General features: G+C 39.8%; 1 protein-coding gene across 1 annotated transcript; it reads left to right on the plus strand.

The window, feature by feature from the left end:
- The first annotated feature begins 257 nt into the window (after window positions 1–257).
- On the plus strand, window positions 258–11,987 carry LOC139205673 (syndecan-2-like). Its single transcript, XM_070835961.1, has 5 exons — window positions 258–525; window positions 6,470–6,605; window positions 7,610–7,818; window positions 8,183–8,474; window positions 8,725–11,987. The coding sequence occupies exons 1-5, from the start codon at window positions 466–468 to the stop codon at window positions 8,886–8,888; spliced, it is 861 nt and encodes a 286-aa protein (XP_070692062.1). The 5' UTR covers window positions 258–465; the 3' UTR covers window positions 8,889–11,987.
- The last annotated feature ends 2,364 nt before the right edge of the window (window positions 11,988–14,351 follow it).

Consider the following 14,351-nt stretch of genomic DNA (forward strand, 5'->3'; position numbering starts at 1 on the left):
GCTGTTAAATGGTACATTAAAGGGAACTCAGCCAAGTTCCAAGTTTGTGTGTGTGTGTGTGTGTGTGTGTGTGTGTGTGTGTGTGTGTGTGTGTGTGTGTGTGTGTGTGTGTGTGTGTCTGTCTCTGTGTCTCTGTCTGTCTGTCTGTCTGTCTCCATAGAGAAACGCCCCCAGCTACGTACCTTCATCAGTGGACGTCACAGTGACGTGTTGACGTCACCGCGCAGCCACGCTGTCCTGCCAGTCCAAACAACTTTTCCAGATAAACCCCACATCACACCGCGTCCAGCAGCCGTCCGTTGAAGTGCCGACATTTAACAAAGTGGCTGAAAACACAAGCGAAAAACCGAACCGAGGGATTAGCCGAACGATAAGGTTTTACTTTTGAGTGTGTACAGTTTAGTTTTTTTCCCTGACCGTGTATTTATTTTTCCGTACAACTGTCGTTTGTTTTCGGACGTTAAAATGAGGAGTCTGTGGTTGTTGTTCCTCGTCGGACTGACGACTGGATTCATCAGTGAAAAAGTAAGTAGCTTTTTGAGGTTTTACTTAAAATATCGAACATATAACATTATAAGGAAGTTGGAGGTTATTTGAGTCAATGTGACCTTGTGTCTTTGTTTTATCCCGAGAAACGAATTAGCCGTTTGGAAAAGGCAACTGTTTAATTTTGTTCAGTTGCCACTTCTGTCTCCAATAAAATCAACCTGAAATAAGTTTTAAATGCCCCAAATGTGATGTTATACCGTTCAACTTTGCTCAGCTTGTTTGTTTTGTTAGCATACTTTCCCTAATTGGTCTACCTGGACGTTTTAAATGTAAAATCTGCCCTAAAAAATGACCCCACATGACAGGAAGCATAGGTGCTTTTTAATCTTATCTTCCAGGAAGCAACAGTATTTACATAAGAGATGGGTTATTGTGCGGACTAATGCAGGCTTTACTGATATACCCACACACACACACAGTGTCTTCAAGCCAAGTTCAGGCGTCCAGTTGGTGTCAAGTTCACACAGGGCCAAAGTCTGTTCAGCCTCCAGCTCCCAGCTTTGACATTTAAACCCAAACCTCCAGACCTGCTAGCCTGAATTTCTCACCCACTCAGGTCTTTGGTCAACTTTTAAAATGTCATTATTTGAAATTATGAAATCCCTCTGCCTGGCTTCACAAGTCTCGCCCTCTCTGTCTTCTCCCTCCTCTCCCTGTGTGTGTGTGTGTGTGTTGTAAAGCTGGAAAACACCTGAAAATGACAGGCCAAAGCAGAGCTCTGCACATTGTCACGAGTGCTTAAATATCCTGGTTGAATGATTTATCACCTGCAAAATGAGAGCCAGAGCGGTTCACCGCCTCTCCAAAAATGCATGATATTTATGATTTATGGACTGTACACTGTGAAAGGGGGAGCGCCGAAACCTGAGATTGTCCCTCCGCATATGGCAGTAAACACTGGCTAAATACTGAAAGAGATGTGGAGAGAGAAGAAATACAATTTAATGGTCATTATTTCTCACCTATAGCCTCCAGAATTTTAACCTGTGGACATAATACATTACAAATGGATGTGATTTACTGAAAAACAGCTTTTTCAACAGCTAAAATTGTACTTAAATCATCTTGTAATGCATGTCATACTCTGCTGTTCACATGCTTTGATTCCCCTTTACTTCAGGCCACTAATACAGAGACTCCAGTCCTAAATTGCTGGGCGTGATGGCTCACAGCGTATATTCAAACTGTCTCTTTCTCTGAGTGTGGCTGTAGAATTACTGGTTAGTCAGCCAGTGATGCTCACTTCTGAAAAAATAAATGTTGAAACAGGCTTTCTGCCCGTGACAGCTTGTGAGCCGGTAGTGGTGTCATTTTGTGGATGGATGACTCACGGTGAGTCCCACCGGGCAAGTCCAGACAAGCATGTGACTGCGTGGGATACAGGCAGTTTTCCACCCTACCAGGGTAGGCAAGAGGAAGAGTGTGACACATGCTGTCATTATTATGAATGATTATTTTCACAGTGCCTCTTAAAGGGATTACTGAAACACACATATGACCGGAAGACCAAATTAGAATAAAAATAACTGATTAATGTGAAATTAAAGTGTTGACATCCCTACATGTGGACTACCTGAAGTTTTATAGGCTTCCTCTTTAACAGTAGTGCAGTATTAGTCACAGCAAATTAGTCACAATGCTGCTCTTTAAGTGAAGGGGAGACTGTTCACATCCTGTCTGTGTTACAGGACCTGATTGGCTGCAGGATTGATTCTATGACATTTTTAGGACTTTGGTATGTCTGACGTTCAATCTCAGTATGGCCTTGAGGGATTTTCATGCCATTGTCACATGTATGGCATACGTTGTACAACTAGACCTGAATGAGTTCTAAAAACCAGAGCTAAGCAGGTTTTTTTTTTGGTTTTTTTTACAGCAGGGAAACATCAGTGAGGAGACGCTCTCTCTTACACAGCTCTTTGATCCACCACAGAGCTTTTAACGTTTTAAGCCTCTTAACTGATGAAAATCTTATCTTTTGCAGAATAGCGTGGATTACGACCTTTAGCTTGGGGGTTGCAGATTCAAATAAGAGTGATACTCATCTCAGTTAAGGACATCATAATATCCTCTATGTGCAAGACACAATCAGATTCTGTGTCTCTTTCTGGCTGCTCGTGTCACGCTCAGGAATTTGAACTTACACAAATGTCTATCTGTACAATCCTACTAAACGAACAACAATGTAAAATATCTGTTTATACCAATTTGGCCCATGTTTCTTACATTGTCAAATAATTGTGAAGCCTTTGGAGACTTTAACTGCTGTTAAACATCTAAACTGATACATTTAACATCGATAGGTCAGACATTTTATGACTTGGAGCTTTTTGGTCAAACATACGCCCCCTCGAACGCAGCGTCATGTGCTGCTGCTCTTGCTATCTAGATGGTGATGACAGGTCCACTGTGTACTTATGGCTGTTACACAACCTCGCTCTCGGCCCAACTGCTCCCTCATTATTGTCCTCCAGCTCGCCGGGGAAATATTTTACTTTAATAACCATAAATCCAGCGGACACAAAAATCTGGATTTGTTGGTTACAGCATTTAATATTGCACTCCCCTAAACAATCTCATACACCTCCCAGATTGCATGTCTGTAGTGTTTCATCGCTGCGATCTGGCTGTTTCCAGAAAACTGTCCTCACTTGGACAAAGATACGGGATACCAGATGGTTATATATGACCTGTGTGTGTGTGTGTGTGTGTGAGCAACATACATATGTATGTTTTCCAGATGTGTGTAGAGAGACCGACTCAAGCCTTTCAATAAACCCTAATATATAACGTCTTTCTGGCAACAAGGGTGGACAGAGAGAGGGATAGCTGACTCTATTTTCCTTCGTGGTTCATTTTGTACGTGACATTGTCTGTTCATGCGCCTGAGTTGAAACAATTTTTCAATTAATCAATTTGTGAATTATTCACCACTAATTCTGATAATCAGTTCATTTTTTTTTTCAGGCATTTATCCAGCAAAAAGGCCAAACTGTCACTGGTTTCAGCTTCTCAAATGTGAGGATTTGCTGGTTTGTCTATTTTAAGCAGACAAAGCTATCGTCTTATCCTTGGTACAAACATCAGTTCTGTTTCTCCCACAGCACACTATAATTTAAAAAATATGAAGAGTGTGGTCCCAAACTAAGTTAATCACTTTAAACTTCAGCTGCAAAAATTCCAAACCTTTGATTGTTCCAGGTTTTTCAAATGTGAAAGTTGGCTCCTTTTCTACGTTTTACATCGTAATAAATTGAATACTTCTGGGTTTTAGATTATTTGTTGGACAAACCAGGATATTTAATGACATCACCCTGGGCTCTAGTATTTTGTGATGGACTTTAGTCACTGTTTTCTGATGTTTGTAGGCCAAACAAGTAATGAGTTAACCGAGAATCGGCAGATCGATCTGTAACAAAAACTTTGAACATCAGTTTGATTGTTCATACCTCTGCCATATTGTCATATTTATTGATATGGGAATATCTTCTTATTAATTGCGGTAAATGTGTGTGAAAACGTGCTGTTTAGATTTGACTCCCCTTATGATGTCATAGGGGGGATCTGTTGATCATGTGACCTCCTCCAGCCCCTCAGCAGGTCGACTGTCCCCGCCAAATAAAAACCCCTGAACCCATCTCGCTCTCCGCCATTGTTTTTTCCTCACTAAAGCCAGCTCGTGAAAACACGAAGATGTCAGAGGCAAAAACAAAGCGGCAGATTGTTTCTGTTCTTCTAAAACGGAGCGTTCAGACAGAGGCTGAAAACAGCTGCAACAGCCACGTCGTCTATGGAATAAACAATGTATAGTTTGAATATCAAACCATGTAAACCTGTTCTAGTAGGGCCTCCAAACACAAATATGAACTTTAAAATGACATGAGCATAGATATGAGCAGCAGGCGCTCTCCTTCACAGCTATCAAAGAGGCCAGACCACCAACCAGGAGCTGTGAATTTGACAGTAAATGTAATTCAGCTCTGAGTTCAAAACTCAAAAAGTTTAAAGACAGGGAATTAGCAGATGACACAAGGAGGGCTTTATGGACGTCACATTTTTATGCCTGCAGTAGTTCCAGTTTTGTGTGGCTGTCTCTGTGTGTCGTTTAGACAAGCACAGCATCTGCTTTTGTAATCCCTGGTTGAAGACGGCAAGAATGCGAGAGCCCCTTCTGCTATTTTAGTCAGCCCTGACATTATGAGGCTCTGCTGTCTTCTGAAAAAGCTTGTTAATGATTTTCTGTTTGGCCTGTCTCACCACAATATGAACACAACATCTGGTTTGTCTAATAGTGGATTTTCTCTTGTCACATCTCACTTAGCTCAAACAAAATTCAGATATGCCAGATGTCACAACATACTGGAAATTGAGCTGAAAAGTTAGTTTTTGGCCCTGATCTACAGCAGTTTATTGATACCAGAAATGGATAGGTGGCATTATTAAATGTTAACCTGTATTATAAAGTGCTTTAACCTGCAGTTATAGAATATATGCACGCATTTTAGGCCTGTATCACTTCTGATGTCTGGCTTATTCAACTCCCATTCTGTTCTTCACATTCAGAAAAATGTGTTGAGCTTTTGATTACATTGTTGCCCACTGATGACCAACACTCTACTGCCAAATGAAAGAGAATGCATCAGAAAGCAGAAAATCAGAACTAGCTTTATTGCCATGTATTTTTTTTACATTACAAGGAACTGTTCTGTGCATACAGGAAACATGGAGAAGTAGAAGTAAACAAAACATGGACAGTACTGCAAGTCAAGAAAACTAAATATATAGTATGAAAATATCTAATTCAAAATAAAACGTATATGCAAAATATCCGTTTTTAAGTGGGGAAGAAAGCTGTGTAGTTGAAGAAGGTAGAATTGTCTTAAGCCACATTTTATCTCTATATTTTGCACATTCCTGCCCAAATATGAATATTTATTCCACTACAATACAGAACGGTGCACCTCCTCACGCATCTCCCATGTTGCAGGCACCTGTTTCATGAGAAACATGCGGCATTGTCCCCGTCTCTCTCCTTCCCTTCCCTTCTCCAGTCTTCCTCCTTTCTCCCTCTCTCAGCACCTGTGTTAGTGGAAGCATAGTATACATACCAGACATACTTCAGGTCTCAATGGGCCATATTCATCCGTGTGTGTGTGTGTGTGTCTGTCTGTCTGTCTTACTACCAACATCTGCTCAGGCATTCCCCTCTTTTTGAATTTCAGACTCATTATCTAGTTGTTCTCTTTGATTCATGTTTCCTAGTCTGCCTAAGCCGTTTATTATATTACTATCTTTGTAGAGACACTCATTTTTCAACAAGCTGATGAATAAACGTCTCTTTAGCTGAAGCCTAGTTTCTTTTGTCAGACTAAGCTGCAGATGACGGGACAAGTAGGGTTTTGGTTTCCATCAGACTGCGTGGTGTTTGGGTTAGTGGGAGGTTTTCCTGAGCTACAGTCTTATATATGAAACCGTTTTTTTTTTTCCTCTGTGTGTCCACTTGTCTTTGAAGCCTCCGTCTCTCCCTCCTCCTCATAAACACACTTAGATCTCTGCTGTCTGGCTCTGTGAAGCATCACAAATTACTGCCACGACACATGAAATGAACGAGTAACCAGCCTCCATCAGCTGTACGTGCTACAGTATGGATGCAACACACAGTACGGTTAAACTCCCAGACACCAGTGGAGACTCTGGCATATTTGGCCAGCATAGGTCACCGGTTGTGAGAGGTATTGTCTTACTCCCAAACTGTAGAGACGTTCACATGTTTTCGATTAGCGGAGGGAATTCTGCAAGTGTGAACAAAAGAGATCTAGCCCATGTGTCTGCTCTCCCTCTCTCCTTTTCTGTCTGTTAGTATTTTTTTTTTCTCTCTCTGCTTGAATATTAATGTGTGTATTTTTCGTGTCTCTTCCAGCTCTTTGTCTCCTCCCAGGCGTCCTTTTCCACAACAGATGACCTGTACCTGGAGGGCCGAACATCAGGTGACCTCCCTATAGACGATGAAGATGACGCTGAGGACGATGGCTCAGGCTCTGGATCCGGAGACTACAGTAAGGAGACCACTGTGTTTTACTTGGTTATAGTTATTAATGTGAATCAATCTTTGTTTTAACTTACATACTAATACGTCTGTGTGTGTGTGTGTGTGTGTGTGTGTGTATATACACATATATATACATGTTGAAATAAACATTAAGTAAAATTTTATTTGTATTTATATTTTTATTTTTCAAATCATAACTGCAACAGTTCAGGGCCCTGTTTCCCAAAAGCATTATAAATCTGGGATAGGCCCATTGACTTATAGAGAAATTATCCATTTCTTAAAGTGCTTTTGGGAAACAACCATTTGCACAAATGGTATTTTTCATATTTTCATGGTATCATAATTCTGATTATTCCAATCACACGTCTTCACATTCACATTTCCGTACAGGCAGTATACAAACTTTTCCTCGTCTCAGGGCGTTTCCTAATCCACTGTCCATGCACTCAGTCACTCATGTCAGACAAATGAGCCATAAATGTGCTCCATAGACGTAAGCGCTTGCATATTCAGACACAGAAGCACTCCCTCACGGTGTGCCAGATGTTTAGCCTGAGGTGATGTAGAGTTAACCAGGTGAGGTTTTATTGGAAGTGCACACATGTCAGAGACTTGTGCCTCCACTATCAATGACTCACTGTTATGCCCACAGTGAATAATGTGTTGGAACATTTAGTTCGTTCAACATGCTAAAATGTGGTTGGGTGAATTCCAGTAAGTTATAAAACTCCCAGATTGCATTCCTCCTGCATGATTAAAGAACTGGTTAATTAACATCCTGACAGCTTTAACATTACGTCGCTGTCCTGTAAAAACCACAAATCTCCAAAATGTCAACTTTTCATGAGCTAAGACAATTAATTTTTAGTAGTTGAGTAGAATTTTAAATGATTTATTTATCTTATGAAGTATGGGAATTTTCTCAGCCCAAAAATGAGAACAACAGTGATGGTTCTAGGTTGAGAGGAAAATCAGTCAGAACTTGCGGTAATCATTTCCCCATCTCAGTTTTCAGCAACGAAGAGGAGATACTCAGGTTCTTCAACTTCTCCAACACAATCTCCAAGGAAGTGGTTCCAAGTCAACCACAGCCAACGGCAGGCTCTCCTCACAACCCACCAACCACAGCAGCAGACGGCCAGAATCCACCAACCACAGTGAAGGACAGTGAGACAACAGCAGTCATAGTCACTGATGGGGACAGCAGAGATCAGGAGGTAGCATATTGTTTATACAAATCCTCATCTCAACGTCAGAAAATCTTAATGTCTTGTGTCCCATGATGAACTACCAGTAGTACACTGTAGACTATTGGAAATGGTAAATGATTAACAGACTTAAATCCACATGAGCCAAAGCACTCACAAGAATATCGATTATATGTATTTTGACTCATGATGTGAGAATCATTTCTATTCTTACTTCAACAACACGTAATAATAAAACGTAGCTTTAATTTATTTCCATGGTCTATGCAGCGGTAACCAGACAGTATTCAAACCACATTATGCCTGTTACTTGTTATACTGTTTCCTCAGTCCTACCTTTTCATTTATTGTATCATTGCATATATTCCTCCAGGTGGCACCTATCGGCCCAACAGCTGACTGGTTCACACAGAGTACCAGTCCCAGCGAGACTACTGCAACAGAATTTGGCATAGACATCAGTGCAACCAAAGATGCAGATGAGGACAACAGTCTGGATTGGTGGGACGTCTCAACACCCAAAGACAGCGGTGTGAACATCCAAATCCAAGAGATTGACAATGAAATTGTGGCCGAAGACGGCAGAGGCAGCAGGATATATGAGATGGACTCTCCCGAAGAGGTGACCTCTGAGAACTTGTGGGAGAGGACGGAAGTGCTGGCAGGTAAGGACAGATTTCCATGAGGCTTTGCTGCATCTTTACGGTCCCCTACATGTCTGATTTAATGAAGTACTTCACTGAGATTAAATGGATAAAAGTTTCTATGTTAAAAGCATGTTGAGTTGTAAATTTGATGCCAGGTGCTTTTAGAATATTAACATTCAGATTTGTGATGTAACACTTATTTTGTTGTAACACTTATTTAACAAATCTTATTGTTAAAAAAAAAAATCTCTCCTTATGCCCTCTGCAGCCGTGATAGCATGCGGAGTGGTTGGATTCCTCTGTGCCGTTTTCCTCCTCCTCCTCCTCGCCTACCGCATGAAGAAGAAGGACGAGGGTAGCTACGACCTGGGAGACACCAAACTTTCCACAACAAATTATCACAAAGCACCTACCAAGGAGTTCTACGCCTGAACGGACCAAGAAAGACTTTGAATGGAATCGCTCTCCTCTCAATCAGGACTGAGAGTGGATCTATAAACAACTGAAGATAATTTTTCTTGATGAAGTTTGAAGTCAAGCACCTCTGTTCCTCCACAGTGCTCCTTCCAGTTTTTTTTTTTCTTTCATCTTTCCCACCTGCCTCCTCTGCTTCCCTTTCACATCCCCTGTAAGATGTTCAGTGTTTGTAAAGACGAGGGCATGAGAGAACAAATAAGACTATTAAAATGCATTCCTGCCATTTCATTCTAGGGAAGGAGTTGGATGCAACTTACACATCCTAAATTTTATGAAATCCACTTCAAAGTATTGGTTACACTGTGCCTTTAGACCTACATTATGTCTCTAAGCTGAACCAGACTGGGCTGGACTTTGTTCTGCATTACAGACAAATTGATTGTCCCGTTTGGCAGATCTACAGCCTGGACTGTCACCAGCTCAGCGTTACAACACTGACGACGTTCACAGACGCATATGAATAGCCTTAATGCATTTTGAACGCTGTTATTAAAAACAGTACCACATATGGGAATTAGTATTATAAAGGGCCTTCAAAAACATAAACCCTTCTCTCTTTATTTGAGGTCAAATTTTTCATTGTTACATTTCATTTTCTGTAGGCTTTCTTTGCTGATTTTTTATTTTTATTTTTTTTTGCTGTTCTGAGGAATGAATATGTTTTTCCACATGCTGTCCAGTATTGGTACTGAGAGATTTTGTTACTCTGCAGGTACATATTTGTGTTGTTTTCTCACAGATATTTGACACGCATAGAGCTGACCAAATATAAATGTGCTTTATTTGTCTTTTGGAAAATTATTTTTACTATCTTTTTCAATGTGTGTTGATGTTTAGAGATTATATTTCCGGAAAAGCCATTGTTTAATAAGAGATTTTAGCCTTTTCTTTGTATTCAGACAGTGGTAGCCTTCAGTAGGTGTAAGTCCCTCAACCTTGCATCTGTCCAACATTACTAATATATTCAGGACTATTTTATTCGGAGACGTGCAGCAAACATGTGGGACAGGATTGCTAAGGTAGAGCCAAGGCTAATAACTATAATTCAGAAACCGTAGAAGTGACCAACGCTTTCTGACGACAGCCAAAGCACATTCCTTTCTGACTTTCAACTGTATACAGCTTCAGTAGCTGGTTTCTGCTTAAAGGGACAGTGACAGCGTTTAGTGTCTCTTACAATTTACAGAGTCAGGGCTTATTCACACAGCAGGGTTGGAGAGTTAAAAATGCAAGCAGTTATAGACGTCTGTTTCACTCTCTGCTGGAATAACCAATGTAACTGACTGTATTATCCCAAATCAATCACTTATTCACTATTTACAGATTCTCTTTAATTACTTACAGGGCTACTCTGAATGTAAGCATGTCAGGGTTTTTCCTAATAATCGGTCTTTACATCGACCAGCCAACCAAAGAAACTTGTGACCTTTTTTAGAGCTTCAGTAAATATACAGGAGTCAGTCGACAGCACCGACAACAGGGTGGTATTTTGATATCAAATTAGTTCTACTTGTTTACAAACTGTTAAATATACATTAGTGAAAATATTGGGGATTTGCCCCATTTGTAGTGTTAATTAATTTTAACTAACTACCTACTGCTTATTGTTTGTCAAAGATCAATACTTTTCACATCAGCCTCTTCTAAGCAGCACTGTTGGTGGCCTTACAGTCTTCATGAGAAGTTAATTTTTAATTTTTATTTTTTTTTAAAAAACAACTTTGATTATCAAGATGACTGATGGGAGGTTAAACCTATCAGTAGACCTACCAGCTATCCACCCATTGCCATTGAAGTTGGTTTCACATTGTTTTATTTCTGTTGCTCTGACTGTGTTGATTTTGAGTTTAATGTCACATAACAAATGTTAAATTGTTACAAGTATTTCCTTAAAGGATTGAAATGGCTTTTTTTCAGATTATCCTGTGTCAAAGATCACTGCCCCTCTGTTGCAAAAATTTTTGCAGCAGTTTTTGTGTGAATTCACTTCATTCTCTTCATGAGGCCATGTATCTTCAATGAAAGTTAGTGAGAAGCTACATTTATCTTCTGTCCTTTAGTCGAGGCTACTTAATAGTGTTTACATGATATAGTTTCCTTTGCCTTAATGGAAAAGACTATTTTAAAGCAATTCTATTTTATCTGAATGCAAATGCAAACTACCTATTCACTATGGCTGGAATAAACAGGACAATCTTATCACTAAACCACTGTGACTTACTTTTGATGAAGTGACATTGTTGGGCACTTGAATCCTTAGTGCCTCACAATACATTGTCTACATTCATTTAGAGTGCTCTTACAGGATTCGTGTTAAGCTTTGACCCTCGAGCTGTCCAGAACCACAACTGTAATAGTTCTGGGTTACACTGCGCCGGTGTGGTCCAGGAAAAACTCTGACATTTTGTTGTCCATACCAACAGAAATGTTGGACACAGACCAGAACCATAGAGGGTTAAGACAACGGTCTAGCACTTCCTGGCAATCCAACAGGTGATTACACACAGTTAACCTTTCTCTTCTGGGATCTCTGTAAGTTTATACAGTATGTTGATGATACTATAATTTATATGTATTAATTTATACTTGCTTAGACTATAATCCAGGTTGATATGTCAGTGATAAATTGGGATTGTATAGTATTTACTCACTCATGGTCAAAGCCTCTTTGTGCCTACTGCTCTATTTGTTTTATATTTATGTTTTTTTAGTGTATGTGACAAGTTCAATTAATTTTCAATTTCATTATCTGTTTAGCATTTTTAAATGTTTTTCATATGAATGCATTTAGTAAATGATTAGTGTAAGCATAAGTTCCTTGTAAATATATTGCGGCTTTAATTTTCAGTTTATTGAAAGGTGAATATGAATTTACTGAAGCCTTGATTTTAACAAACACCTACACAAAGGTGAGGACCAACCAAAAATCCAATTACAGATAAAAATGGTGACATAAGCACACAAGGTGGCCAATAGATAACTGTGTTGCTGAAATGGTATATCTTATGAGGTTCACTACTGAATAAAAGATGTGGCTTTAATGCAACTCTAAAACAGGCTGTTTGTCATTTTTTTGGCTTTGGGGATTGGCTTGAATATAGGAGCAAACATTCCTTCTCACTCATACAGATACATCCAGATGTATTCGCTGGGCAGCATGTGTGCTGATGTTCAACCAGCTCCCTGTCACTCTTCCTTTCTGCACTTTTATTCTATCAATCTTTCCCTGACAACAACCACAAAATCGGCCACAAGGGCAATAATTTCATGTTTCCACACAGTATTTTGATATTATCTGTGGTCGTAAACTAGTGCTTTGTTGTCATTGTTGTGTATTCAAGTGTGAAAAGAAGGCAAAACCAAGACCAGATTCTTCCTCAAATTCTGTAATCTGTACAGAAATTGATGGCGGACACTAGTCATGACACGTGTTAAATGTGCCTACACTGAAAGGTCAGCAGCAGGTAAAAGCACTCAGCTGTAGCTTTTGTTCCACTTGTTTGCACGGTTGGCAGAAAATCATTTCCTCCCAGCCTCAAGAAACATCCTCTTACAAATGTAGGTGCCAGAAAATAAAACAGTTGTCACACCACAGTGTTAAACTGAGTCAGCAGCTTGTGAATGGAGCCAAATGGCCAAATGTTTTCCAAAACCTGATGATGCAGAGAAGAAAACACAAATGGTAGAGGAAACTAAACAAAAGAGGCTGGTTATATCGTTATGTAAGAAGCAAATGCCCAAAGGTCAACAGAAGTCAAACTCCTTTATGTAAGTTCCTAGTATTCTATAACCTAGTAAGATACTTGAGGGGGCTGAAAACCACAGACTGGGATGTGGGCAGAGAATCGCTGTATTTTCTATTGAGTGGATGCAATACATTCCAATCAGTGGACATCTTTTTGGCCGCTAAAATTGTTGACAAGGACGATGAAAATGTCAGAAAAGGACACATTATTATATTATAAGTGTTGCATCAAACACTAATTTGGTTTTCTGTGTAATGTGAGAATAAAGGTGGATGCCACTGATTGGGAGTTCATTTCTACTATTTAATTGTCAAAGTGTGAACAATACAGTTAATATATTCAGTTGTTCTGTTTCCCTGAAGAGAGGTGTCTGGGTCTGCAGCTCTACTTACTCTATCACATTGGTTTGCATTGTGTTCAAAAGTATCTTAACCTATAATGAATATTGCTGAAAAGTTAACCCTTTATAGGGAACTCATTGAAATACTAAGAAATTCAAAATTTCAACCTTAGACCATTACTGGTGGTCATTACAAGACTTTTTTTTACTTTTGTGAGTTTAAAAAAAAAAAAAATCAATTTTATGGTGAAAGTCAAGGTCAATGCAGTTACCGTATGTTAGATTCTCCCGCTTCTTTTATTGACAGTCCGAGGATTTCAGCCGGAGAGTTCTGCAGTTCCCAATAGCAGTTTTATTCAAGTCACAGAAGTCACAGGTAAAGTACATACAGCGCTGGGCTCGGAGTGACAGAGGCCTCATGGACCTCTGGCAGTGAGCCCCGACTCTTTCATGCATATGCTTTTTAAAGGGTTGGCTGGACCGAGTACTATACGTGACTGTCTCTAACTGGCCATTTCGGTGTGTGCGTCACAGATGGTGCATCCCTGGTGTGGTCATATAATATTCAAACACTTGTGGATGTTGTTTGCGTAGGCGTGTATCTCTAATCATGACTTTAGAATATGATTAGCACAACAAAATTATTACAATCAAGGTCCGTCTGGTACATTCTGTCTATCTTCTTAACAAAACGATACAGAAGAAGCCACGTCTGTGGAGGTCAGATTGACATATTCTGTTCACTCTCATGAGGAGAGAGTAACTTTATTTGAGAAGGCCTGAAACATTCTATGGTCATATTAAATTCTAATTCAACAGTATATGGTTTCTTGCCGGTCTGTTATGTAGCCTGATTGTCACTGATTGGATTGGAGAAATCTTGTAGTTCTACTGCCTCATGGTGAGGCAAGGGGTGAGCATTTTGAACTCCCACTTAAGTTACCAAATATGGTCCCTTGCCCGATAAAGCGTTAAATGAGCGTTCTTAAAATCATATTTTCACAGAACAGTAACTATAGGCTACTGACAAGAGCATGGCATTCCTTCAGATGAACAATCAAAAATATGCTTGGAACTTTATGGGTTATATTGTCAGATGTGAACCTTAATCTTAATAACTAAATGACTAATGTTCAGTCAGTTACATCACCTTAATATGGGCATACCTTCCATTTGGGTGGTGGACCTCTGTTTAGTAGGCGGTCCTTCAAAGTGTCCCAGGACACATAAAGGTTCACTGCGTCCGTTTGCATTTGCACTTGTGATCGGGTCACAAAAGATGCATGGTAATGCCAGGTCTGAACAGGGCCTACAGCTAATGATAATTTAACT

This window comes from Pempheris klunzingeri, chromosome 8 (assembly GCF_042242105.1).
Source record: "Pempheris klunzingeri isolate RE-2024b chromosome 8, fPemKlu1.hap1, whole genome shotgun sequence".
NCBI classification, from domain to species: domain Eukaryota; kingdom Metazoa; phylum Chordata; class Actinopteri; order Acropomatiformes; family Pempheridae; genus Pempheris; species Pempheris klunzingeri.